Genomic DNA, 26,005 nt, shown 5'->3' with positions numbered 1-26,005 from the left:
GGCTGAGGGTCAGAGGTCATGAAGGGGCGGGTCTGTGGGACCCCCAAGAGATGAAGGAGTCAGGGCCAGGAACTTCTGCCTCCGTGAAGCCTGTCACCTAGGAGGTTCACGTCTTTGACTCTGCTCAGCTGTTGCCTCTTCTGTAAAGTGGGGATCGTAATTCTTGGCTCCCTTGAGAGTTGTAGCAAAGACACAAAAATCCAACCAGGCTGTACGAGTGGAATGATAGTCAAGGGAACATGCACTGCAGTGGGCCGAGTGAGCCTGCGAGGAGGGCAGGTTAAGGACCCGGGGCTGGAGGAGCACAGGGGTGCTTTGGGGTGGGTGGGGTGAGGGTTCTCTGGGTGAAGAGTTGTGACCTTTGCCCAACCTGGAAACTTACACAAATAACTACACTAAAAAGAAAATGTTCCTAGGGTAATCATGTTCATTGTAAGGTGTTTGGAAGCGATAGATGAGCAGAAAAGAAGAAATAAATACCACCCTGCAGAAGCAGACGACCCTTAGTCTTTAGTGCCTACTTGTTGAGAACAAGCCTTGGCCCATCATCAGGGTGGGGAGGTAAAGAGATGGAGAGACCCTGCCCTACCCTCTCAGAGCAGATTTCATTCCAGTAGGAATTGTGTGTCCAGCCCCTGCTCTGAGCTGGGTACCTGGTACAGAGCCAAGAAGGACACAGGCATGACCTCTGCCAGGAACAGCGTGAAGTGCAAGAGATGGAGTGTTTCATTTTGTGATGTTTACACACAAAATGTGAGGTGGGGATCGAGAGGTGGGAGTGAGTGTACATCAGGGAGGGCTCCCTGGAGGAGTTGGGCGTTAACCTTTGAAGAGGGTCGGGGAGGAGGGCTGTCCAGGTGACAGGAGTGGGGTGGCAGCAGCGGGGAAGGCTGAGACCTGCTCCTTGGTACTGGTTGCTCCCTCCTCTGTGAACCCTGAAAGCTGTGAATGTCTTCAGCACATTGCTCGTTTGTTCATCTCCTAAATATGTACTGAGCACCTCTGTGCCCTGGGGGCTGTTCTGGTGCAGGGCCCGCAAGGACACGTTAGGCTCCGTCCCTGCTCTAGTGGATTGGGGGAGGCTGGTGGTATCCACGTGATCTGTTAACCAGGTGATGAAGGAAATGAAAGGAGGTCATGGATGGAAAGGGACCGTGGGGTGGGCTGGGGGGTTACAGCATCGCTAGGGCCAGAGAGGCCTCTCTGAGGAGAGGATGTTCCAGGCAGGGGTGGCAGGTGCCAGGCCTCCGTAGGCAGGAGGGGAAGAGTAAGGAGGACGTGACCGTGGCAGGAGTCATGCCAAGGGGAGGGTAAGGTCGGGGGGCAGACTGTCATTTTAGCATGATAGAAGGAAATACCATGATTGGATTTAGGTTTTTAAAACATTCTCCTGCTTATGGGAGGATGCTGCTGCTTACGGATTGTGGGGGCACAAAAGGGAAGGAGATAGGTCAGTCAGGCGCTGGAAGCCCAAACCCGGTGGGGGCAGAGGGTTGGAGAGAACTGGGCCGACCCAGTCTGGGCACCTGTTCTTTGAGGGGTGGAGGACTTGTCCCAGGGCCCAGGGGAGAGGTTTTTTTTTTTTTTTTTTTAAGACGGAGTCTTGCTCTGTCACCCAGGCTGGAGTGCAGTGGCATGATCTCGGCTCACTGCAACCTTGGCTTCCAGGTTCAAGCGATTCTCCTGCCTCAGCCTCCTGAATAGCTGGGATTACAGGCACGTGCCATCATGCCCAGCTAGTTTTGTATTTTTAGTGGAGACGGGGTTTCACCATGTTGGTCAGGCTGGTCTCAAATTCCTGACCTCGTGATCCACCTGCCTTGGCAACCCAAAGTGCTAGGATTGTAGGTGTGAGCCACCACGCCTGGCCTCCTTCTGGTTCTTGAGGAAGGCCAGGAGCAGATGGGAACCACCACGAATGGCTTACCAGACAAAGCAGAATGAGGAAAGTGATGATCGTGGTTGCTAAGAGAGGGCTCTGCCCTGCTGGCCGCCTGTGATGAGAGCCAAGGACTGCTGGCCATTCACAGATGGTGCTTGAGGCAAGGCCCCTGGTCCTAGTCCTAGTCCTGGTCCTGAAGGTTCTCGTCTGTGGCAGCGGGTGGTTGCTGGGAGTTCCGTGCAGGGTTGGCTTGGGTGTGGGGGTGAGATCAGGGCAGCTGAGGAGTTGAAGCCTTGCTGTGCTGTGCATTGGGCCATCCAGGCATTGCTCTGCACACATTCAGAGTTAATGTGAATCGTGAGAACCCATAGAGGGAGTGGGGAGTGATTTAAGAGCACCAGGTGTGGAGTTGCCTGAAGCTGGCCAGGGTATCAGCCCAGCACCTGTGGGCAGGGGACTGGAGGCTCACGTGGTCCCCGGTGTGTCTGATAAGGACTTGTTTAGAAGAGTGGTACCGTAAGTGACATTTCCAGATCCCACCGCGATGTGATGTGAAAACAGCTGTGAGCTCCGTGGCACTGCCTCACGCTCTGCTGTCCCTGCAGGGGTAGCTCTCACTCATGACCGAAGGAGAGTTAGAGGGTAGGAAATAAAGGCATAAACCACTCACCAACCATGCAGGCACATCTCATCCCAACCCACTTCCCCCTGGCTTTCCTTAGCAGAGGTTTGAGCGCTAGGCGCCCCACCTATACCCTCACTCTTGCTAACCCCTGTCCCTGGCAGGCAACAGCAGTACTGTGACCACTGGGATCACTGATCTTAGGTGCCAGATCCCTCTGAAGCTATAAGGGACGTTCAGACCATCCCACCCCTCACTATCATTTTGCAGTGAACATTGAGGCCCAGAGAAGGGAAGGAAGTGGCCCAAGGCCCCTCAGTGTGTGGCCAGCAGGAGGAAGGCCTGCGTGGTGAAGTTCCTTCTGGCAGAGTTGAGAGAGATTTCAGGGTGAGAGCTACAGAGTGACAAGTCCGGGGTTGCACCCCCCTCTAGATATGTTGGAGGTGAGCCTGGTTTTCAAAGGACATTGCCTTCCTCCCACCCCCAGCTGCCTGTTCTACCTTTGCAGCCTGCAGCTGTGCACATCTGTGTCGTCTCTGGGCCGCCCTTGCAGGGCACCGGCTGTAGCCTGTCATTGCCTCTGGAGCCATGAGAGGCAAGGGTGGCTGGAACTGGAGCCGGGGGCAGGCAGGGGAGGAGAGGTGGAGGTGTCAGGCGGAGCCCAGTCCTGTGGGGACTGGCCCTGGGGCCTGGCCTTGGCCTGAAGCTGTGGCCAGCTGTTGCCTTCTGCAGGCCCTTCTGTGTCCTGCCCATCCTCTCTCCCTCAGGAGAGCTGCCCTGAGCCCTTGTTCTCCAGATTGTTCCCACACGTATCTCCCTGGCCCAGGCTGCTGGGAGGGGTCTGGGAAAGTTTGATGAGGGCTGTTTGGGGCCTGCCAGGGCTGGTGAAGTGGAGAGAAGGTACCGCTCTGACGTTGGCCAGTGAGGGGTCCACTGTGGAGCTCCCTTTCCTCTCTGAGCTGCCTGTTTTTCTGTTTGGGAACAAAGAGGCTCATTCCCTCCACCCTTGACAAAAAGAGAGAAAGAGAGGGAGAAATTAGGATGTGGAGCATCGGGGAGATGAGGCTTTTATAAACACAAGGTGTGTGTGTTCACGAACCTGTCACAAGGCTCCTGGGAGTTTTCAAGGGTGACAGGCGTGGGTGGGGGTGGGGGGATCTTTCCAGATTGGAGAGGGATGGGTGGCTGTTTGAGAAGGTTCTGGGAGGGCCTGTGAGTCTGGAGTTGTTCTCTCTGAGAGTCCCCAAATGGGAGGTGGCTCTAGGGTGGGAGCCTGAGTGCACGGTGCAGAGGAGGCCTAGGGAGCACCCACCTGGGGACCAGAGCTCTGGTTCAGGACCTGGGGAGAGAGGACAGTGAGCACAGCCTTCAGACTGACCTGACCCCAGCTTCGTGCTGACCCTGTGACCCCACCTTGCACTTGTTGAGGTGATGCTGCTGCTCATGGGGGGGCCGGGGGAGTGTGGTTGTTTGTATGGGAGGCCGGGGGAGTGTGGTTGTTTATATGGGAGGCCGGGGCAGTGTGGTTGTTTGTATGGGGGGCCGGGGGAGTGTGGTTGTTTGTATGGGAGGCCGGGGGAGTTGTGGTTGTTTGTATGGGAGGGCTGGGGCAGTGTGGTTGTTTGTATGGGGGGCCGGGGGAGTGTGCATGCAGGGCAGCTTGTGCCTGGTTGAGGGCAGCTGGGGAAGTTGCTGTACTCTAAGGGTGCTTACTGTCCTTGTGCTTCTGCAGAGTCAAGGGGTGGGGGCTGGCAGGACAGCTTGCCCTCACCCCCAGTCCTGGACCATCAGTGCTGTGTGGGGCTAGTGGCCACTGAGCTCCCAGAAAGGGCCCTTAGCCTCTGTCCCTCCTGTCTGTCACTCTCTGTCCATGTGGAATTCCCAGGCCTCTGTCTTCTCTGTAGCTCTGGCTCTGGGACCCCTGAGCCACGCCTCCCCCATCCCTTGACCCGCCCTTAAAAGATGTCCCAGCCATCTTCCCCAGCCATTCTTATTCTTGAAATAGGCTTTAACCCAGTTTTCAGAGGAGAAAAATTAGAAAATGCAGATACGCCAGCACTTTGGGAGGCCGAGGCGGGTGGATCACGAGGTCAAGAGATGGAGACCATCCTGGTCAACATGGTGAAACCCCGTCTCTACTAAAAATACAAAAAATTAGCTGAGCATGGTGGCGCGTGCCTGTAATCCCAGCTACTCAGGAGGCTGAGGCAGGAGAATTGCCTGAACCCAGGAGGCGGAGGTTGCGGTGAGCCGAGATCGCGCCATTGCACTCCAGTCTGGGCAACAAGAGTGAAACTCCGTCTCAAAAAAAAAAAAAAAAAAAAAAAAAAAAAAAAAAAAAAAAAAAAAATACAGATACGCAAAGAAGAGAAAATACAAATCTTTTATAATCTCATCACTTGCAGATAACTCATGCTAGCATCCTGGTGTCTGTCCCTTGGACTCTTCCTGATGCCTTTTGTGAGTTAAGTTGGGGGTGTGGCCTGCACTTGCTATGCAGCCCACTCTGTCCTAGGTGTCTTTCCACATCAGCCAGTATGATATTTGTAGTGGCTGTTTGGCATTCTACCCTATAGATGTCTTATTATGTATTCAGCAGATCCTCTGCTGTGGACTGCAGGTGGTTTCCAGAGTTGTGTGATTATACACAACACCCCAGTCAACAAAACACCATGGTACCCCACTGTGTGCACACATCCTAAAGTATTTCCTTAGGAGGGAGCCCTGCAGGAGGGACTGCCGACTCCCTGAGGGTGCCCGGTGTTCTTCAAGTTGGGTGGAAGCTATGCCTATTGAGGATATTGATATTGATTCAGATGATTTTTTTTTTTATACAGAGTCTCACTCTGTCACCTAGGCTGGAGTGCAGTGGCACGATCTCAGTTCACTGCAACTTTCACTTCCCAGGTACAAGTGATTCTCATGCCTCAGCCTCTGGAGTAGCTGGGATTTTAGGTGCAGGCCACCATGCTTGGCTAATTTTGTATTTTATTTTATTTTTAGTAGAGATGGGTTTCACCATTGTTGGCCAGGCTGGTCTTGAACTCTTGGCCTCAAGTGATCTCCCTGCCTTGGCTTCCCAAAGTGCTGGGATTATGGGTGTGAGCCACTGTGCCTGGCCACCAATTCAGATATTGATGTTGATGCTGAGTTTGGGGCCTGGTATTTTCTTGAACACTTGATCTGCTGAGAGCTCACCTAATTTGGACTTCCCTGGTCTTATTTTATGACATTTGTGGCTGTATGTCCTCCTGCATCCTATTTCTTTTTTTTTTCTTTTTTCTTTTGAGACGGAGTTTCACTCTTGTTACCCAGGCTGGAGTGCAATGGCGTGATCTTGGCTCACCGCAACCTCTGCCTCCTGGGTTCAGGTAATTCTCCTGCCCCAGCCTCCTGAGTCGCTGGGATTACAGGCACACACCACCATGCCCAGTTAATTTTTTTGTATTTTTAGTAGAGACGGGGTTTCACCATGTTGACCAGGATGGTCTCGATCTCTTGACCTCGTGATCCACCCGCCTCGGCCTCCCAAAGTGCTGGGATTACAGGCTTGAGCCACCGCGCCCGGCCCCTGCATCCTATTTCTATCCAAAGTCTTCAAACCCAAGTCTGACTTCCCTCTTTGCATCTATTTGCTCCTGGTTCTCCTCTCTCAGTGACATTTCCCACTTCTCCTAGCCTGGAAGGTCTGGACTTTGTCGATATCACCTGAAACAATCACTTTGAACTCAGTGAACCTGACCTGCTGTGGATGCTTCACCTCTTTCTGTCTCATTTTCACTAGAGGAGTGTAAACCAAAGGGGTTGGGGGCCGCATCTTTATGTCCGTCTACGTCCGTGACTCACCCAGAACATTGATAAAGGGCTGGGCATGGAGCAGGCACTCAGTGAGCATATGGTCGGGGCCCCAGGGTGTAGGTGGCAAGTGAGCTGCCTCTCTCTGTGTGGTGGAGGGCAAGAGGTGGGTCAGGTTTCCTGCTGTGGCTTTTCCTGTCCCCGCCTTCACTGCATACCCTCTTATCTCACAGGTCTGGGGTCCTGAGGCTGCTGGCAGACTATGGGTACAACGGCCAGCACAGCCCAGCAGACAGTCTCGGCAGGCAGCCCCTTTGAGGGCCTCCAGGGAAGTGGCACGATGGATGGTCGGCACTCCGTCAGCGTCCACTCCTTCCAGACCACAAGCTTGCATAACAGCAAGGCCAAGTCCATCATCCCCAACAAAGTGGCCCCTGTTGTGATCACGTGAGTGGCAGGGGCAGTGTGCCCATGTCCCTGGGAGATATGGTGGGCAGGGGCACCTCTTGGGGGTGCAGTGGCATATAGCACTTAATGCTTGCAGACTGCATTAGGTTTCATAGATGATGACACTGAGGCCCAGGAAGCAGTTCATCGGGAGTCACACTGCATGCAGCTGGCAGGGCTGCGTCTCTGTCGTCAGTCTCTGAGCCTACGCTACTCACCATGTCCACAGTGTGAGGGAATGTGGAGAAGGAGGCATGGATGCAGGACCCCCCCGCCTTTTGAAAATAATTTTTGGCTTAACCTTTCGAAAGATGTTTATGTACCTTATGCATGAAATTGAGATTTCTTTTTCACTGATAGTAATTATGGCTTAAAACTGAGGCTAACACCAGGCTGTGGAAGAGCTTTGGGCTGAAGGAGCTGGAAGCTGCTAGTCAGCTATCCTAATGATGCCCATTAGGGCTTGTTCTGGCAGCATGTTCAGAGATCTGGACATACTGCTTGCGTCCAGAGGAATAGGGTCATGAGGGGGGGCCCTGAAACCCTGTCTGCCCTGTGGGGCTTGGAGGAAGGGGCGGGTACTGGAGAGCCGTGCTAGGGAAGACAGGAAGACGGTGGGGAGATCGGATCCATCTCCTGGTGGGTTGGGAGGCCTCATACTTCCCACACCTCTGCCCACTGTGCTCCCCTCCTCCGGGTCTTCCAGGATGCAGGAAGCAGGAGATGACTAGCTAGGAATTAAATGTGTTCCACACATCAAAGTTTGACAAAGACTTAGCAGATGGGGCCTTCTGGATAAGGAAACCGAAGGGGTGGGAATGATAAACCCTGCCTGCCAGTTCTGGGGCCTGCCAGGAAAACTGTCATCATAATCAATTCTTGGGCTTCTGATAAGGGGAGGAAAGAGAGGTCATATGAAAGAGACTTGATATGTAGCCTCTGTACTGACAGATGACAAAGGTGGGTTTGGGCCCTGAAGGTAGCACTGGAGACTCGTGCCCGGGGCCTGGCTCTGCCCCTGCTTTGTTCTGTGACCTTGCGCAAGTCCCTTTCCCTCTCTGGACCTCAATTTCCTTAACATAAGCAGAGATGACATTCAAAATATTTAACCAAGTGATGTGGTCTCAGATTGCTGACCATCTGTAAAAACCCCGTACATGGCCCTGCGCTAAGGGCCTGTAGCCAGCCATGAGCGCATCACTCCTTGGGGTATAGAATGTTTGAAGTGGAAGGGACCTTTAGAGATCACCCAATAGAAGGGTCAGCAAACTACATCCTGCAGGCCCAGTGTGGCCTGTTTTTTCAAATAAAGTTTTATTGGAACGTTGACACTTCCTTTCACTTACATAGTATCTGTGGATGCTTAGGGCCTCAATGGCAGAATTGAGTAGTTGCAACAGGCGCTGTGTGGCGCACAAAGCCTCAAGTATTTACTGTGTGGTTCTTTCCAGAAAAGGAATGGTGACCACTGATCTAATGCATTTTAGCTCAGATGTGAAAACTGGGTGTCAGGGACGTAGAGAGAGTTGCTCCCCATGGGCCACATGTTAACATGGAGGCAGAGCTGGTGCTTCTTCTAGTGCTCCTCTGCCCCACCCATTCCACCCCCTGCCTTTCTGAAAGGCACCTCTTTTTTCAAGAGGACCTAACATCAGATCATGAACTCTGGGAGGCCCTGTCATATTCATTGTTATCACTGGCACCGGAGTTATTGTGTCTTGAGGGCACAGAAGCTTGAGCGTTTGGACTTGTACCTCGTTTGGCATCTATAGAAATCTTGATTTTTATCTGTGGGTTTTAGCCCCGTGTGGAGCTAGAACTACAATTATATTAATAAATCTTTATTGTGCCCCAGGCACTGGGCTAAGCACTTACAATCATTAGCACATTTAATTCCCAGGACAGCCTTGGGGGTAGGAATTCCTGGAAACAGCTCCTTATCCAAAGCCACAGAGTTACCAAGCAGTGGAGTTGGGCTTCATGCTCCAAAGCCTGTGTTCTAAACCACCTAGCTGTGTGTGGAGTTGGTGGTGTGGGGATTGTCCCTCCGACACAATCTGATGGAGGGACCATCCAGTGATGGTGTCTTCTTCAGGGTACAGGCTAGGCCACTGTCACAAAGTAACCCAGATAGGATGCCTTCCTCAGGACAGAAGCTCATCTCATATGCAAGTCCAGGAGGTCGTCCAGGCTGGGATGGCTGCTGCATGATCACCCAGGCCCCTTCTCCCTCATTGCTCCAATATCATCAACAGGTGGCTTCTATCTTGTGATCCGAGATGTTCTACCTCTGCCATCACTTATGGATTTTAGCCAGAAAGAAGGAGAAAAGACAAAACGGAAGGCACCTCTTCTCTTTGGGAATGGCCTGGAATTTGTACACGCCTATCACATATTCTCACATCTCATTGGCCAGAACTTAATCACATGACCACAATGAGTTGCAAGGGAGGCTGGGAAATGTAGTCTTCAACTGGGTGGCTCAGTCCTCAGTCACAGCCCTGGGTAGGGTTCTCTTGCCGAGGAAGAAGGGAAGAGTGGATATTGAGGGACAATGGGAAGTCTCTGCCACAAATCATAGTCACAGGGGCTTCCCTGCTGTGGGCTCTGTGAGCAGGGAACAGACCTTGACCATGGAGGTTGCTTGACTCGGTTTCTATTCTGCCCCCCACAGGTACAACTGTAAGGAGGAGTTCCAGATCCATGATGAGCTGCTCAAGGCTCATTACACGCTGGGCCAGCTCTCAGACACCACCCCTGAGCACTACCTGGTGCAGGTGAGCTCAGGCCTTGCCCTGCCAGCCCGCCTGCCACCTCCTGTCCCCGTTCTTATGGGTTCCTGCCCTCTCCTCCCTGTGGCTCTTCCCTACTTTCCCCATCTATCTGCCCATCTTCAGAACTGGCAGGGCCCTAGGACGGGGCTAGCACCGTGGTCCTCTTGTTGATTCCTGGTGCCCCAGCTCTGCCTTCCTACTCAAGCCCCTTCCCCATGTGCTCCCTCCAGAGGCGCTCCTACCCTAGAGCCAGCTTGGCCCTGGAGGACCTCTCCCTGCTCTTTCCTCCAGGCCTGGCTCAGATGTCACCTCCCATGTGAAGCCCTCTCTGATGCCCCCTCTGAAGGAGTTGTCTTTCCTTTCCCTGTACTTTATGACACCCTTCCCCAGATCACAGAGAGTTATATGTTTTGTCTATTTTTTTTTATGAACTTCAGGCAGGTTGAGGGCAGGACCATGTTCTTCTTGCCCCTGTTTCCCACCTCCCTGTCCCCTGGAGCCTGGGACAGAGCCCTGTCTGCAGAAGACACCCCTGAGCCATCTGAGTGGCCCCCTCATGGCTCTCCCCTGCCAGGGCCGCTACTTCCTGGTGCGGGATGTCACTGAGAAGATGGACGTGCTGGGCACCGCAGGAAGCTGTGGGGCCCCCAACTTCCGACAGGTGCAGGGTGGGCTCACTGTGTTCGGCATGGGACAGCCCAGCCTCTCAGGGTTCAGACGGGTCCTCCAGAAGCTCCAGAAGGACGGACACAGGGTAAGCATGCCACTTCCCAAGGTAGAAGCCAGGCCCCCAAAGCCAGGGAGAGGGGCACCTTAGAGAGGCAGCTTTAGAGGTGCTGGAGGGGCCTGCTGCATGCTGGGGAGGTGGGGTGCTGGCCTGGACCAGGCCCTCCTGCCAGGATGGTCACTGCGGTTGGCCTGGTTGGGAAATTCTGGAGCATGTTGATTGCACGTCCTGAGTGGACAGTGGGGCACAAGATCAGAAGCCTTCATAGACCCTGTTTGGGAGCCTCAGGGGAAGCAAGGGGCATGATTGGGTGACAGGAGGAGCCAGCTCAGAATATGACAGCTTGCTGAATGGTGATCACAGCTAACACTTAAGTCCTGACGTTCGCCCTGTGATGGAGTGGCAGTTTGTCTCCCATTTTACAGAAGAGGAGAAACAGGCACAGAGAGGCTAAGTGACTTGCTCAAGTTCACACAGCTCATGAGTGGTACTCCAACACCCAAACCCAGGCAGCCGAACTCCCAAGTGCCTGCTCTCAAGGACTGCTCTTACCTGCTGGGTGTCAAGGCAGGATTTTGCATGTCTCTAGGACATAGACTGAGGGTCTGCTGCGATTGTAGGTTTCTTGGGTGTAGCCACATCTGAATGGACCCTGGGATTAAGGTGGAAAGGCTTTGAGTGACACAGAATGGGGTGGGGGTGGGGGCTGTGCACAGATCCCGTCTTCCCATCTTGATGATAAATTCCTTGAGGGCACCATCTGCCCACACATTTCCCTCTGCCTGTATGGTGCTCAGTGAGTGAATGATTGCATGGTCATGGGGCATTCATTTCTTCAGCTGATGTTCATCAAGCACCTGATTTATCCAGGACACCGTGCTAGGACTCGTGAGTACCTGAAAATGAGCAGGACATGATTTTGCCTATGAGGAACTTGTGGTCCATCAAGGGGGAAAAGATGCATTCATTGATAATACAAAGCAGGAATTAATGCCAGGAGGTTCAGATAAAGGACTCTTGGCCCTGACAGGAGGGTGGGGTCATGCTGACCGGGAGGGTCACGAGGAGGTGGCATTTGGACTGAGCTTTTCTTCTTGGGTAGGATTCAGGCTGCAGAGATGGCGTGGGGTGCAGGGCCCTTGAAGAGGAAGGAACAGCTTGGGCAGAGGCCCTGAGGTGGGTCAGAGGTGCAGGTGTCTGTGTGGGATCGTGGTGATGGCTTCCTTCCCCCTTGGGCTCCTGGCAGGAGTGCGTCATCTTCTGTGTGCGGGAGGAACCTGTGCTGTTCCTGCGTGCAGATGAGGACTTTGTGTCCTACACGCCTCGAGACAAGCAGAACCTTCATGAGAACCTCCATGGCCTTGGACCCGGGGTCCGAGCAGAGAGCCTGGAGCTGGCCATCCGGAAAGAGGTGAGGACCAGTGCGGTGTGTGTGCGACCCCAGCCCACAGTCCTGCTTTGCAGATGCTGTTTCTGGGGCCAGGCCACCTGCTCTTACTGGCCCAAGCTCCCTCACCGTTGTGCCCTGCTTGGGTGAGTGGCTGGCTGCAAGCCTGGCTCATGGGCACCCAGAGGAAGGACTTTCTATTCCAGCTCTCTTTGCCTCTGCCCCTTTTCCACCCTGCTTTTCTCCTTGATGCTCAACATCCTTATTTAGAGAGGGGTCTGCTGGCTCACGCCTATAATTCCAGCACTTTGGGAGGCTGAGGCGGGTGGATCACCTGAGGTCAGGAGTTCAAGACCAGCCTGGCCAACATGGTGAAACCCTGTCTCTACTAAAAATACAAAAAATTAGCTGAGCGTGGTGGCACACGCCTGTAGTCCCAGCTACTCAGGAGGCCGAGGCAGGAGAATTGCTTGAACCTAGAAGGCGGAGGTTGCAGTGAGCCGAGATCACACCACTGCACTCCAGCCTGGGAAGCAGAGTGAAACTCTGTCTAAAAAAAAAGAAAAAGGAAAGAGGTCTGGTGGAGTGGAAAGAGTGCTAAACTAGAAGGGCCAAGACCGCTGTTCAGCAATTCAAGAACCACAAGGCTCTGAGTCAGTTCTGTTGGTGGGTCTGTGGGCCTATTTCAGGATCCTCTGTCCTCCTCCTTTTCCATAATATGGAGGCTTGTGGAGGCCTCTGAGGCAGCAGATACACCACGGAGGTCTGTGAATAGAGTGTGGGGTCCCGGTGCCCCCAGAAACTTCCATGGCGGGAACTGAGGCCTGGCCCCCGGCTCTCTCCCTCTCCCACCCCCTCTACACCTCCTACGTGCTCTGCCTCCCTCAACTGCAGCTCCCAGCCAACTATGCCTCCCCCATCCTGGCACTGATAGCTTCAGAATTCCTGCACCCACTGGGCAGGGCCCTCCTATCTGGCCCCTGTGTGGGCATCCCAATTCCTTCAGGACTCCCAGGAAGGGCACAGACGGCACCTCTGGCCATGTAGTTCCCTCATGGAGGGCAGAAGCCTGCTTGTGGCCTCTGCATAGCCTGGTCACTCCAGAGCTCAGCCAGGACACTCAGGGAGGGACCTGAAGTTCAGCCCATGCCTTCTGACCCCCACACCTCCTTCTAGATCCATGACTTTGCCCAGCTGAGTGAGAACACATACCACGTGTACCACAACACCGAGGACCCAAGGGGAGAGCCCCATGCCGTGGCCATCCGTGGCGAGGATGACGTGCACGTGACGGAGGAGGTGTACAAGCGGCCCCTCTTCCTGCAGCCCACCTACAGGTACCACGGGGCCACCCCAGCCCTGGCCCCACGTGCTGGCCATGGGTGCTCCAGGTCCTGCTCTCCAGCTGCGGCCTCAGTTTCACTGTCTGCAGGTTAGGCGGAGTCCCCCACACCCATGTCTCCCACATTGGGGGCCATTTCTGAACAGTGCCCAGGAATGGGGATGAGGGGGATTCCCAGAGTGGGCGCCTGTCTGATGGGCTGCTCTCCCTCACCTGGCAGGTACCACCGCTTACCCCTGCCCGAGCAAGGGGGCCCCCTGGAGGCCCAGTTGGACGCCTTTGTCAGTGTTCTCCGGGTAAGTGGGGCACGGGCGGGCGTGGGGGAGGAGTCTTGAGAGTCGCCCCCACGGAGGTGCTCAGGGCGGGCCTTCTTCAGAGGAGGGCCTCGTTCTGTGTTGTGTGTGAGCATGTCAGGGTGGACATGTGGTGGCGTCTGTCTCTGTGTGTATGTCTGTGTATGTCAGTGTCCTGTGTGTCTCTAGGGAGTGTGTATACATGTCTGTGTGTCTCACTGTGTATCTGTGTGTGTGTGTGTGTGTGTGTGTGTCTGTGTATCTGTATGTAGGTGTGTGTTTGTGCATTCTCTTATGACAGAGTCCATCACTGACCTCTGGCCTAGCTGCTGGCCATGGTTGGGCTGCCAACTTGCTGTGTGGTCCTGGACTAATTGCTTCACCTCTCTAGACCTTATTTCCTCATTTCTTCAGTGGAGCTAAACGACTCTTGCCCTACAGACTCTTCAGCTGACATTTCCTGAGTCCTGGCGGAGTTTCTGCCTAGCGCCTTTCAGGACTTTATCTTATTTCACCGGCATCTCGCAGGTGTCAATGCTGGCCTGGTGCCCTCTGAGTTGCTCTGACTGCCAGTTCTTTAAGCTCTTCCAAGGCCTGGGGAGGGAGCCGGTGGAACTGATCAGGCTGTGGCTTTGGCAGAAGACGCCAAGCCACCTATTGGAGCCCACTTTGCTGCAGAGTGTAGGGTGGGGTGGGCCAGTGTCATGCCTTTCCCCCGGCTCAGGCCTCAGCCCAGGGTTTCCTGGTCTCACTGGGGCCTGATCGTCATGGTCTTTCCCAGGAGACCCCCAGCCTACTGCGGCTCTGCGATGTCCATGGGCCTCCCCCAGCCCTCGTCTTCAGCTGCCAGACGGGCGTGGGCAGGACCAACCTGGGCATGGTCCTGGGCACACTCATCCTGCTTCACCACAGTGGGACTACCTCACAGCCAGAGTGAGTGGCCTGGGGTCCAGCATCCTGAAGGGCTGTGGGGCCGAGGAAGGCACAGGCTGCCCCACAATGTGGGGTCACGTCTAGGAGCCCACAGCCAAAGCTGGAAATTTGGCATTGGGGTTCATTTCCTAGTTTGTCACAAGACTTTCCATGAGACCTGGAAAAAGTCACCTGACCTTTCTGGGCCTCAGTTTCCCTAATTGAGGAAATGTCCCCTGCTTCCCACAACGTGATTCAGAAGGAGCCTATAGTCTGGTGTCCCCAGTGGCCATTTGAGTGGAGACGGCAGGCAGGTGGCCATGTGAGACCTTTGGAAGAGCCCTGCTGATGTACTGACCCCTGTCTGGACAGGGCTGCCCCCATGCAGGCCAAGCCCCTGCCCTTGGGGCAATTCCAGGTGATCCAGAGCTTTCTCCGCATGGTGCCCCAGGGAAGAAGGATGGTGGAGGAGGTGAGTGAGGTTTGGCAAGGGGGTGCGGTACAGGTGGTGGAGGGGACGGTCACTCCTCTCACTGGTTGGGGCTCTCTTCCTCCCCGATACCCTCCTCCACCTCTCTGCCAATCTTTGTCTTTCCCTCTCTTTTCTCTGCTCTCCTGCCATTCTTCCTTGACCCTGCTCCCCTCCCCGCCACCTCCCTTTTCCTTTCCCTGGTCCCTGGCACCAGGTGGACAGAGCCATCACTGCCTGTGCAGAATTGCATGACCTGAAAGAAGTGGTCTTGGAAAACCAGAAGAAGTTAGAAGGTGTCAGACTGGAGCGCCCAGCCCAGGTGAGGCACTGAAGGACGTGTGAGCACCCCTGCTTCTCTGTGAGCCCCAAGGACGTGTGAGCACCCCTGCTTCTCTGTGAGCCCCGCAGCCTGGTTTCATGAGGCATGTTGACTGGTTTCTTTCAGACTGACTTTTTCTGGCTGCTGCTTCTCCCGTGAAAAGAGCAGTTTTCAGAGGAAAGGGAGATAGGGGCGCTGGGCCCGCAGGAAGGACAAGGAAGAGGGGAAGTTTACTTTCCCTGACCAGATCCCTTCAGCTGCAGAATAAACAGGACGGAGGAAGGGGCTGCTGGCTAGGACTGCAGACTCAGATACTCCCCAGGCCACTCATGGCCTCCCGCCGCTAGTAAACTCCTGGTGTTTCTTTGGGAAGACTGGGGTTTGATCCAGCCGGCTGCTTCTGGAAGACTTACGGGCTCTAGGCTGTGTCAGCAGACCCTGTCCCCATGCCCTGGGAAAGGAGGTGGGCTTGATAGTGTTTACATCATACAGTACATGGAAAGAATCTACAGCCACAGAGGCGGCTTCTTTTTCTTCTTTCTTCTCCTCCTCCCTCCTCCTCCTTCCTCCTCCTCTTCCTTCTCCTCTTCCTCCTTTCTCTTCCTCATTCTCCTCTTCCTTCTTTTTCTTCTTCCTTCCTCTTCCTTCCTCTTCCTCCTCCTCCTTCTCTCCCTCTTCCCTCCCTTCTTCTCCTTTCTTCTTCTTCTTCTTCTCCTCCTCCTCCTTCTCCTTCAGTAGGGTCTCGCTGTGTTGCCCAGGCTGTAGTGCGGTGGTGCAGTCATAGCTCACTGCAACCTCGAACTGCTAGGCTCAAGGGATTCCTCCACCTCGGCCTCCTGAGTACCTGGGGCTACAGGTGCATGTCACCATACCTGGCTAATATTTAAAAAATTATTTTTTTACAGATGGGGTCTTATTATGTTGCCCAGGCTGGTCTTCACCGCATGGCACCAAGCAGTCCTCCCGCTTGGCCTTGCAAAGCACTGGGCCTTTTTCTTTTTAAAAATATTTTTAAAAGGCCAGGTGTGGTGGCTCACACCTGTAATCCCAGCAATTTGGGAGGCCAAGGCGGGTGGATCACTTGAGGTCAGGAGTTCGAGACCAGCCTGGCCAGCATGGCAAAATGCCATCTCCACAAAAAATACAGAAATTAGCTGGATGTGTAGTGCCAGCTACCAGGGAGGCTGAGGCAGGAGAATCCCTTGAGCCCAGGAATTCAAGGCTGCAGTGGGCTATGATCGCACCACTGCACTCTAGGCTGAGCAACAGAGCAAGACCCTGTCTCAAAAACAAAAACAAACCCCAAAAGCAAAAAAAAAAAACAAAAACCCACCCCTCAAACCCCCCATACAGTACTTAGAGCCAGACACAGAGTCCCTGGAGTGTCACCCCTGCTGTGATTTACTCAATTACTCAATAGTCCCTCTCTTCTTGGACAGTTGAGTCGCTTCCAGTTCCCCACTGGGGTAAAGACTTCTTTGTCGAGCAACTTCATGAAAATGAAGGCTGTTGTGTATTTAGGATTCTTTCTCCCCTTAGTCTAGATTAGGCATCAGCAAACTACCGCTCTTAGGCCAAATCCAGCCTGACCCCCGTTTTCGTAAATGTGTTACTGGAACGCAGTCTTGCCATTCTCTTCTGTGCTGGCTGCTCTTACGCTAGGATAGCGGAGTTCAGTAGCTGCAGCAGGGACCCTGAAGCCTGAAAGTCTAGAATATTTACTATCTGGCCCTTTATGGGAAAAGTTTGCTGACCCCTGGTGGAGATTCCCAAAGATGGGATTAAATTTCACCAAAAGGCGTGACTCTTCCTTAGGGCCTCTAGATACTGACCCAGCAGGAGCACCTGGAGATCCGAGGGTTGAGAGAGGGGGCCCTTGGAGTTCTCTTGGACAACCCTCCATGCAGAGGAAGCTGGGCCGGGGTCAGGAGACTTGGGGAAACTAGCTCTGTTTGCTGTCAGCTGTGTGACTTTAAGGAAGTCACCTCATTTCTCAGATTCCGTTTCCCCTATAAATCGGGAATAATTAGGGTGGTCCCTCTGGAGCACTGCCATGTGGGTCTTTGTATTTGTATTTTCCTGTGGAGAAGCTCCAGTTCTTTTTTTTTCCATTTGTTTTTTGAGACAGGGCCTTGCTTTGTCATCCGAGCTGGAGCGCAGCAGTGAGATCGCAGCTCACTGGAGTCTCAACCTCCCAGGTGCAAGCGATTCTTCCACCTCAGCCTCATGAGTGGCTGGGACTACGGGTGTGCGCTACTGTGCCTGGCTAATTTTTGTGTTTTTTGTAGAGATGGGGTTTCTCCATGTTGCCCAGCTTGTTTTGAACTCCTGGGCTGAAGTGATCTGGCTGCCTCACCCTCCCAAAGTGCTGGGACCATAGGCGTGAGCCACCTCGCCCAGCCAGGTTCACAGCCCTGACCTGCTGGGTGTCGCTGGAGCCCTTGCCTGTCTCGGGGCTGGGAACCTGCTTGGGGAGACCAGCCCTGCACCCAGAACCACAGTGCCTGGTGTGACCACGCACACCTCCCCCGACACCACAGATTAAGCAAGCAACTGGGATAGGGTGAGATGCTTAGAAGCGCTTCCAGCCTGGCAGAACTGTTTCATGAGGGGTGGGGAAGGCTGTCTTCTGGAGAGTTCCAAGGCTTAACTCCTGCCCTTGCAGGGACGGGGACAGGGACAGGGACAAGCCTGAGGAGTCCGTTGATAACACCCTGTTCCCACTCCTGGGCCCTCTTCTCAGGGAAGCGGCAGCCAACACAGCATCCGGCAGAGGGCACTGTGGAGCCTGGAGCGATACCTCTACCTGATCCTGTTTAACTACTACCTTCATGAGCAGGTGGGGCCTGGGAGGAGCAGACCCATGTCCCCTCCTCCTGGCCTCTCCCAGCCTCCCCACCATGGTGACTGGCTTGCTGTGGAGGGAGGTCCCCTCCAAGGAACCAGGGAGGGAAGGGAAGCCAGGAGAGACCCAGATTCAGGAGTATTCCCTGAGCAGCGGGGCAGAGAGGCCCCACCTCTCTCCCCGTGCCCTCGGCTCTGTCCCTGAGCCAGGACACCAGATATCCAGGTCTTCTCTCACCCACTCCCTTGTCCCTGCCCCAGTCATGTTGGATATCTCTTGGGGCCTCCCCTGCCATGGTATGGGCAGGGAGGGTTCAGGATGGCCCTGTGCCCCTGAGCTCCCTGTTTCTCTGCCTTGGGCTGCAGTACCTGCTGGCCTTTGCCCTCAGTTTCAGCCGCTGGCTGTGTGCCCACCCTGAGCTGTACCGCCTGCCCATGACGCTGAGCTCAGTGGGCCCCATGGCTCCGAGGGACCTCATCGCTGAGGGCTCCCTGGTGAGTATGACTGGCAGTTGGGGAAGTGGGCGTGGCTGTGGAGTGGCCCTGGCTCCTAAACACTGGATTCCGTGGGGTTGGGGGAAGTACTGGCCTTGCAGGAGGTGAAGAAGAGAGGCTGTGGGTATTGGGTTCCTCTTGTGAGCAGAATGGGGTCATGCTCAGGCCCCAGGAGGCACCTGCAGCTCTGGCCGCTGCTCTGGTACCTTCTGAGTCTCAAACCCAAGAGCTCTGGGCAGGGTTCTAGGATCTTTGCCTCCAGCTTCTTGTCTTTGAGCCTCAGCTTCCTTGTCTGGAGAGTGGGCGCCATTGCCCTTCTTGCCAGGGTCAGGAGGAAGCTCCATGAGTGTAGGAGTGCTTTGTACACTGTGAAGCTTGGGTTCCACCCCCGACCCCAACTGCCGCGGGCTGGGTCCTGACCCTCCCTCCCTGTGGCTGCGGTCGGCTGCTGTGGGTCCCAGGCTCGCTGCCTTCCCCACAGAGGAAGGACGATCTTGTCTCCCCGGATGCGCTCAGCACTGTCAGAGAGATGGATGTGGCCAACTTCCGGCGGGTGCCCCGCATGCCCATCTACGGCATGGCCCAGCCCAGCGCCAAGGTGACCCCTCCTCGGGGCCTGGGTTCCCCAGTGGGGTGGGGGAGGGAGGGCTGAGCGCTCACTACCAGCCTTCCTGTGCCCAGGCCCTGGGGAGCATCCTGGCCTACCTGACGGATGCCAAGAGGAAGCTGCGGAGGGTCATCTGGGTGAGCTTACGGGAGGAGGCGGTGCTGGAGTGTGACGGGCATACGCACAGCCTGCGGCAGCCTGGGCCCCCCATGGCACCTGACCAGCTGGAGGTGAGGACCTCTGCCTTCTAGGCACCCCCACCTCAGAGGCTTCTGGGGAGTGGCCTGGGAGGGTCTTCGGAGGCCCCACGCTCCTGCCTACAGGTGGAGAATCTGAGGCCCCGCGAGGAGCAGTGTCAGGGTGTGGCTGACTCAGGACTCCCACTAAAGTGCTCTGGTCACCTTCCTGGCTCGGGGGTGGTTGTGACCCCTGAGGCTTGGGGGGTCAGGGGTAGGACTGGAAGCCAGGACCGGGCCGGGCCATGGCAGGCTCTGGTCTTTCAGGGTTAGCCTGGAGCCTGCCCCAGTGGCCTGTGCCCTCCCTCCTGACCTTCTGCAGACCCTGGAGGCCCAGCTGAAGGCTCATCTGAGCGAGGTTCCCCCAGGCAAGGAGGGCCTCCTGACCCACAGGTTCCAGACCTGCCTCACCATGCAGGAGGTCTTCAGCCAGCACCGCAAGGCCTGCCCCAGGCTTACCTACCATCGAATCCCTGTGCCGGACTTCTGTGCTCCCCGTGAGGAGGTGAGGGTGCCGCTCAGGCTGAGGCCACTGCGGAGGGATGGAGGCCTCCCTGCCTCCCCTCTGGCCTGGGCTCCTGGAGGGTGAAACCACCCCACCTTCTCTATGTGGCCCGGGGGTGGTCTCACGGGGTTTTTCGATTTGGACCAAGTGGTTTATTCACATCCCTTCCAAGCTTTGTGTGTGTGTACATGGCTTTATTATGTGCTCTAGGGGTGTATGTGTGTGTATTGTGTTGTTATAGGTGTGTGTGTTCAAGGTGTGTGTGTATATTCTGTTACAGGTGTGTGTGTGAAGGTGTGTGTACATGGGTTTATGTGTGGTAGGGGTGTGTGTATATTGTGCTGTTATAGGTGTGTGTGTGAAGGTGTGTGTACCTGGGTTTATTATGTATGATAGGGGTGTGTGTATATTGTGCTGTTATAGGTGTGTGTGTTATAGGTGTGTGTGTATATTCTGTTACAGGTGTGTGTGCGTATGTGTTGTGTGTGTACATGTGTTTATTATGTGTTGTAGTAGTGTATGTTTTTTGTTGTAGGGGTGTGTGTGTTATAGGGATGTGTGTGTGTATTGTTACAGGTGTGTGTGTATGTGTTGTAAGGTGTGTTTGTTGTAGGGTTGTGTGTGTTATAGGTGTGTATGTGTATTCTGTTATAGGTGTGTGTGCATATGTGTCGTAAGGTGTGTGTGTGTGTATGTGTTTATCATGTGTTGTAGGGGTGTATATGTATTGTGTTATAGGTGTGTGTGTGTGTTATAGATGTGTGTGTTACAGAGGGGTGTGTGTATATTCTGTGGAAGGTGTGTGCATATATGTTGTTATAGGTGTGTGTGTTACAGAGGGGTGTGTGTATATTGTTACAGGTGTGTGTGCATATGTGTTGTTACAGGTGTATGTGTGTTATAGGGTGTGTGTGTATGTGTTGTTAGGTGTGTGTGTATGTGTTGTAAGGTGTGTGTGTGTTTGTTATAGGGTGTGTGTATTCTGTTATAGGTGTGCGTGTGTGTGTATGTGTTGTAAGGTGTGTGTGTGTTGAGGGTGAGCATGTCCATGGTGTCCGTGGTGTGCGTGTCTCAGTTGGGGGACTGTGTATGGAGTGTGTATGTGGTATGTGGAGTGTGTGTGTGTGTGCATGTCTTTTTATGGAGTTTGTGATGTCTCCCTTGTGTGTGTTGGGGGCTGTGTGTGGAGAACCATCTTTAGGGGCGTGCTGTGGTGCGTGCTGGGGTTTGTGGAGGGGTCGTTAGGAATGCTTGTGTGTGGAATGTAGGTCTGTGGCTGTGGGTATCTATACAGTGTGTGTGTTTATGGGACGTGGATCCCCGTGTGGTGCGTGTATCTGGCGTGTGTCGTAGGTGGGGCACCGTGTGCGTGGTGCCTGTGTTGTGGGTGGGTTGCTGTGTGCCATGTGATCCTGGCGATGGGGGGCTGTTTCCTGCCCGAGCCCCTCCTGGTGCTTCTCTCTGCGGCTCTCACTGCCTACAGTCTGCTGCCCCCTGGTGGCCGTGCAGGGCTCCTCTGAGGTCAGGCTCCTGCTCTCATGATGGGAGCAGGGCTGGATTCAGCTCAGGTGGGTGGCAGGGCCAGCGGTCCATGTGCAGCCCCAGGGGCACAGCACACAGGGGTGGAACACAGGTGCATGTCCTGCCTGGTGGAGGGTGGGCACCTTGAGCCCCAGGTGCGTGCTGTGTTGGCTCACACGTCTTGTCCTGGTAAGGGTTTTTACGGCTGCACACGTGCAGCTGTTCACATGCATGTGGTCTCATGCACCCTCGTGAGTTTTGTTTGTGTGCCTGAGCTTGTGAGCCTGACAGTTACTGGCTGGACGACAGTGGCTGGGGCTGCCATGTGGATGGGGGCCCTGTTGGGGTCTGTCCTCCACTGACCTTGCTCTCCCTGCCCAGGACTTTGACCGGCTGCTGGAGGCTCTGCGGGCTGCCCTCTCCAAGGACCCAGGCACTGGCTTCGTGTTTAGCTGCCTCAGTGGCCAGGGCCGGACCACGACCGCGATGGTGGTGGCTGTCTTGGTCTTCTGGCACATCCAAGTACGTGTGGCCTCTCAGTGAGATTAGAGATTTGTCGGGGGTAGACACTCAGGCCCCAGGGACACTGGCTCCCCAGGAGGGTGTGAGGGGCAGAGACAGTCTGGTGTGGTCCCAGAGCCCCTCCCATCAGTCTTGGGCAGCCCCCTCCCCCCACTCCTCTGTGTCAAGTGGCTCCTGGCAGTGGGAGGGGGCATCTGTCTCAGCAGCTGTCCTTCCTCAGGGCTTCCCCGAGGTGGGTGATGAGGAGCTCGTGAGTGTGCCTGATGCCAAGTTCACTAAGGGCGAGTTTCAGGTGAGCATGCCCTTTGGGGTCCCTGGGACACCTTGGGATCGGAGGAGGAGGAGGAGGAGGACTCCTGCTCACAGGTCTAGGGGTCCTCAAAGCACTTTCCAGTGCTTTCCCGAGGTGGCTGTCACCTCTGCCACCTTGTCATATCAGTGCTTCCCTGTTCCCGTTTTATGGATGAACCCAGCAAGGCATGGGGCAGCTTGGCTCTGGGGCCCTGGCAGGTGGCCGGCCATGGAGATGTGGGCTGGACCTCTCCCTGCCCGCCTTTCCCACTGGGCTGCTGTGTGCCTTGGGGAGGTCACTGGCCACTGTCTTGTCTGGGTAGTGTTGATAACAGCCTCCCGCCACCTTCAACCAGCTGTGGTTGGTGGCCTTGTACACGTCCCTAGCCCACTGTGCCCTGCCTGTTCCCCTATTTCAGATCAGGGCACTGGGTGGCCAGCCAGGAACATCCCGATTCAGTCATCCATGTATTGTGCACCTGCCACATGCCACAGGTCATCTTCTCAGGCATCCCGAGAGTCGTGGTAGCGTCCCTCAGAGTTGGCCTGTGGCTGACCCACGGTCAGCAGCATGCTTGGGTCCTGCCTCACTGGCCACCTTTGACGCTTGGCCCTCCCCTGCCCTCGCCACAGTCCTGAACCCCTGACCGCCACGCGGCACCTCACACTTGCCACGCTCTTGCAGCCTGTGGGCCTTTGCATATGCAGTGCCTTCTCTCTTCCTTCTTCTGGCTGATTCTCTGATTCTTTCCTTTTTCCTTTTCTTTTTGTGGTAAAATGTGCATAACATAAAATGTAGCATTTCAACCATTTAAAAATGTACAGTTGAGTGGCATTAAGGATATTCATGTGCAACCATTGCCACCACCCATCTGACTCCTTCATCTTGCCAAGCAGAAACTCTGCCCTCTCATTCAGTAGTAATTCCCCATCCTCCCTCCCAGCAGCCCTAGTAACCACTGTTCTTTCTGCCTCAATGGATGTGACTACTCTGGGAATCTTATGTGAGTGGAATTGTACAGTATTTGTGTTTTATGAGTAGTTTATTTCACTGAGTATAATGTTCTCAAGGTTCCCCACATTGTAGCATGTGTCAGAATTTCCCTCCTTTTAAAGGCTGAGTAATATCCCATTGTGTGGATAGTCCACATTTTGTTTCTCTATTCCTCCATCAAGGGACCCTGTTTCCTTCCAGCTTTTGGCTGTTATGAAAAATGCTGCCATGAAGTGCACTGTGCACATAGCTGAGTCCCTGCATTCAGTTCTTTTGGGCATACACCCAGAAATGGAATTGCTGGGTCCTGTGGTAATTCTGTTTACTTTTTTGAGGAACTGCCATGCTGTTTTCCCCAGGATATGCACCATTTTACATTCCCACCAGCAATGCACAAAGGTTCTGATATTTTCACATCCATGCCAACACTCGATTTTTTTTTTTTTTTTTTTTTTTTTTAAGAGTCAGGGTTTCACCATGTTGGCCAGGGTGGTCTCGAACTCCTGACCTCAGGTGTCCACCCTTCTCGGTCTCCCAAAGTGCTGGGATTACAGGTGTGAGCCACCGCTCCCGGCCTATTTTTGCTACTTTGAAAGTAATGTTTATTTTCCTCTGGCTGCTTAAAAAATTATTTGTTTTTGGTTTGTTTGTTTTGTTTCTTGGAATTTGTGCTGGTTGGAGTTTGTTGAGAGACTTGAATCTTTATGTTGATGTCTTTTATCAGTTTTGAAATATTCTCTACGGTTACCTCTTCAAATGCTGCTTCTGCTTCATTCTTTTCCTTCTGAGGCTTGACTCATATGTAAGTTAAACCTTTTCCTTGTGTCTCACATGCTTTTATTCCCTTTTGTATGTTTTCCACTCTGTGTGTTTCGGTTTACTTAATAATGTGTCTTCTAGCTCATTAATTTTGTCTTCTTGTTGTGCCTAATCTGCAGTCATACTTATGTATTGATTGTTTTTTTAATGGAGTCTTTCTAGACACTGAAAAAGATTATTTCTTTTTTAAAATTGTAAATATTTTGTTTTTAAAAATATTTTTAAGAGATGGATTTTCACTCTATTGCCCAACGGGTCTTTAAATCATGGGTTCAAGTGATCCTCCTGCTTCAGCCTCCTAAATAGCTGGGATTGCAGGTGTGCATCACTGCACCTGGCTTACGTTGATTCTTCAGTGTGGTTATTGTATTTTTAACTTTAAAGTCTTTATTTGATTTAAAAAAAAGTTTCAGTTCTCTAGTGAAATTTGTCATCATTTCGTCTCTTCATTTTGTCTTCTGTTTTCTTGGACATAAATCTCAGCAATTTTTAAAATGTCCTTGTCTAATAACTCTAGTTTCAGAATCACCTGTGGGTAAATTTTTATTGTGTATTTTTTCCTTTTATTTTTCTACATGATTCTTAGAATGTCTGGTGATTTTTATTGAATGCTAGATACTATATATTAAAAACTGTTAAAGCTTCAGATAGTATCTTCCTCAAGGAGAATTCAGTGTTTCTCTGTCAGGCAGAGAGGGTCAACGGTGATCAAATTAATTCCATCGGTACTGAACTGATGTTTTCAATTGATCCAGGGCTTTCAACTGAGAGTCTGCTGCATTTATCAGGATCCATGCTCCCAACAGGTCCTGAAAGATATCTAAGTTTTACCTCCTCAACACTACAAGATTGTGGAAAACTGCTTTTGGTTAGTTTTTGGCTTAATTTTTTGCTTCCAGCTTTACACACTTCAGGATGTCTTGGGGAAACTACGTGTTTGAGGCTCCCCAAGTCTCTAGTTTTGTTACTGTAGTCCTGCACAAACATACAAAGCTCTGCTGTTTCTCTGGTCCTGGGCAGTGTCCCTCTGTCTGGATTAAAGCCTGGGGTCACCTCTCTGCATGTCTCCCCTCTCCAGCATTTTGGCTGTTAATCTTCATTGCTTCAGTAGCTAGCTCCCTGATGCTTTTGAACAAACTTTAAAATTTTTTTTTAATATTTAATTTTTATTTGACTAGTTTTTGGGGAACAGGTGGTTTTTGGTTACATGGATTTGTTTTCTAGTGGTGATTTCTGAGGTTTTGGTGCACCTGTTAACCAAGCAGTATACACTATTCCCAACATGTAGTCTCTTAACCCTCACCCCGCTCCCACCTTTCCCACTGAGTCCCCAAAGTTCATTATAACATTCTGGTGCTTTTGCATCTTCATAGTTCAGCTCCCACTTATAAGTGAGAACATATATTTGGTTTTCCATTCATGAGTTACTTCATTTAGAATAATCGCCTCCAGCTCCATCCAGGTTGCTGCAAAAACATTTTTTCATTCCTTTTTGTGGCTGAGTAGTATTCCATGGTATATATATACCACATGTCTTTATCCACTGGTTGGTTGATGGGCACTTATGTTAGTTCTATATCTTTGCAATTGCGAATTGTGCTACTATAAACGTGTGTGTATGTTTCATTTTCATAGAATGATTTCTTTTCCTTTGGGAAGATACCTAGTGGGATTGCAGAAACAAATGGTAGTTCCACTTTTAGCTCTTCAATATATGTCTCTACTGTTTTCTATAGTAGTTTGAACAAACATTCTTTCTTTTTTTTTCTTTGAGACAGAGTCTTGCTCTGATGCCCAGGCTGTAGTGCAGTGTTGTGATTTTGGCTCACTGCAACCTCTGCCTCCTGGGTTCAAGGAATTCTTCTGCCTCAGCCTCCCGAGTAGCTGGGATTACAGGTGCCCACCACCACGCCTGGCTGATTTTTGTATTTTCGGTAGAGACAGGGTTTCACCATATTGGCTGGCCTCAAACTCCTGACCTTGTGATCTGCCCGCCTTGGCCTCCCAAAGTGCTGGGATTACAGGCATGAGCCACCATGCTCTGGCCTTTTTTTTTTTTTTTGAGGTGGAGTCTTGCTGTGTTGTCCAGGCTAGAGTGCAGTGGTGTGATCTCAGTTTACTGCAACCTCTGCCGCCTGGATATAAGTGATTCTGCTGCCTCAGCCACCTGAGCAGCTGGAATTACAGGTGCGTGCCACC

The 26,005-nt window shown here is 53.1% G+C and overlaps 1 protein-coding gene across 3 annotated transcripts in view; it reads left to right on the top strand.

Moving 5' to 3' along the window:
* PALD1 (phosphatase domain containing paladin 1) overlaps positions 1–26,005 on the top strand; it is an 85,697-nt gene that overhangs the window by 34,062 nt on the left and 25,630 nt on the right. For 2 of the 3 annotated variants that reach the window (XM_037745832.1, XM_017548870.2), the window contains exons 2-17: positions 6,533–6,746; positions 9,421–9,523; positions 10,095–10,274; positions 11,494–11,658; positions 12,811–12,971; positions 13,197–13,272; positions 14,051–14,202; positions 14,554–14,662; positions 14,868–14,972; positions 17,716–17,811; positions 18,183–18,311; positions 18,793–18,909; positions 18,993–19,148; positions 19,477–19,659; positions 21,562–21,702; positions 21,923–21,994. In XM_037745832.1, coding sequence (XP_037601760.1) covers positions 6,562–6,746; positions 9,421–9,523; positions 10,095–10,274; positions 11,494–11,658; positions 12,811–12,971; positions 13,197–13,272; positions 14,051–14,202; positions 14,554–14,662; positions 14,868–14,972; positions 17,716–17,811; positions 18,183–18,311; positions 18,793–18,909; positions 18,993–19,148; positions 19,477–19,659; positions 21,562–21,702; positions 21,923–21,994 — 2,130 coding nt within the window. In that variant the 5' untranslated portion in view covers positions 6,533–6,561. The remainder of the gene's footprint in view (positions 1–6,532; positions 6,747–9,420; positions 9,524–10,094; positions 10,275–11,493; positions 11,659–12,810; positions 12,972–13,196; positions 13,273–14,050; positions 14,203–14,553; positions 14,663–14,867; positions 14,973–17,715; positions 17,812–18,182; positions 18,312–18,792; positions 18,910–18,992; positions 19,149–19,476; positions 19,660–21,561; positions 21,703–21,922; positions 21,995–26,005) is intronic. The other variant, XM_017548871.2, reaches the window with a different exon arrangement.

Source organism: Cebus imitator, unplaced genomic scaffold, assembly GCF_001604975.1.
Source record: "Cebus imitator isolate Cc_AM_T3 unplaced genomic scaffold, Cebus_imitator-1.0 Scaffold215, whole genome shotgun sequence".
In the NCBI taxonomy this organism is placed as follows: domain Eukaryota; kingdom Metazoa; phylum Chordata; class Mammalia; order Primates; family Cebidae; genus Cebus; species Cebus imitator.
This window is presented reverse-complemented; position numbering and strand designations above follow the sequence as displayed.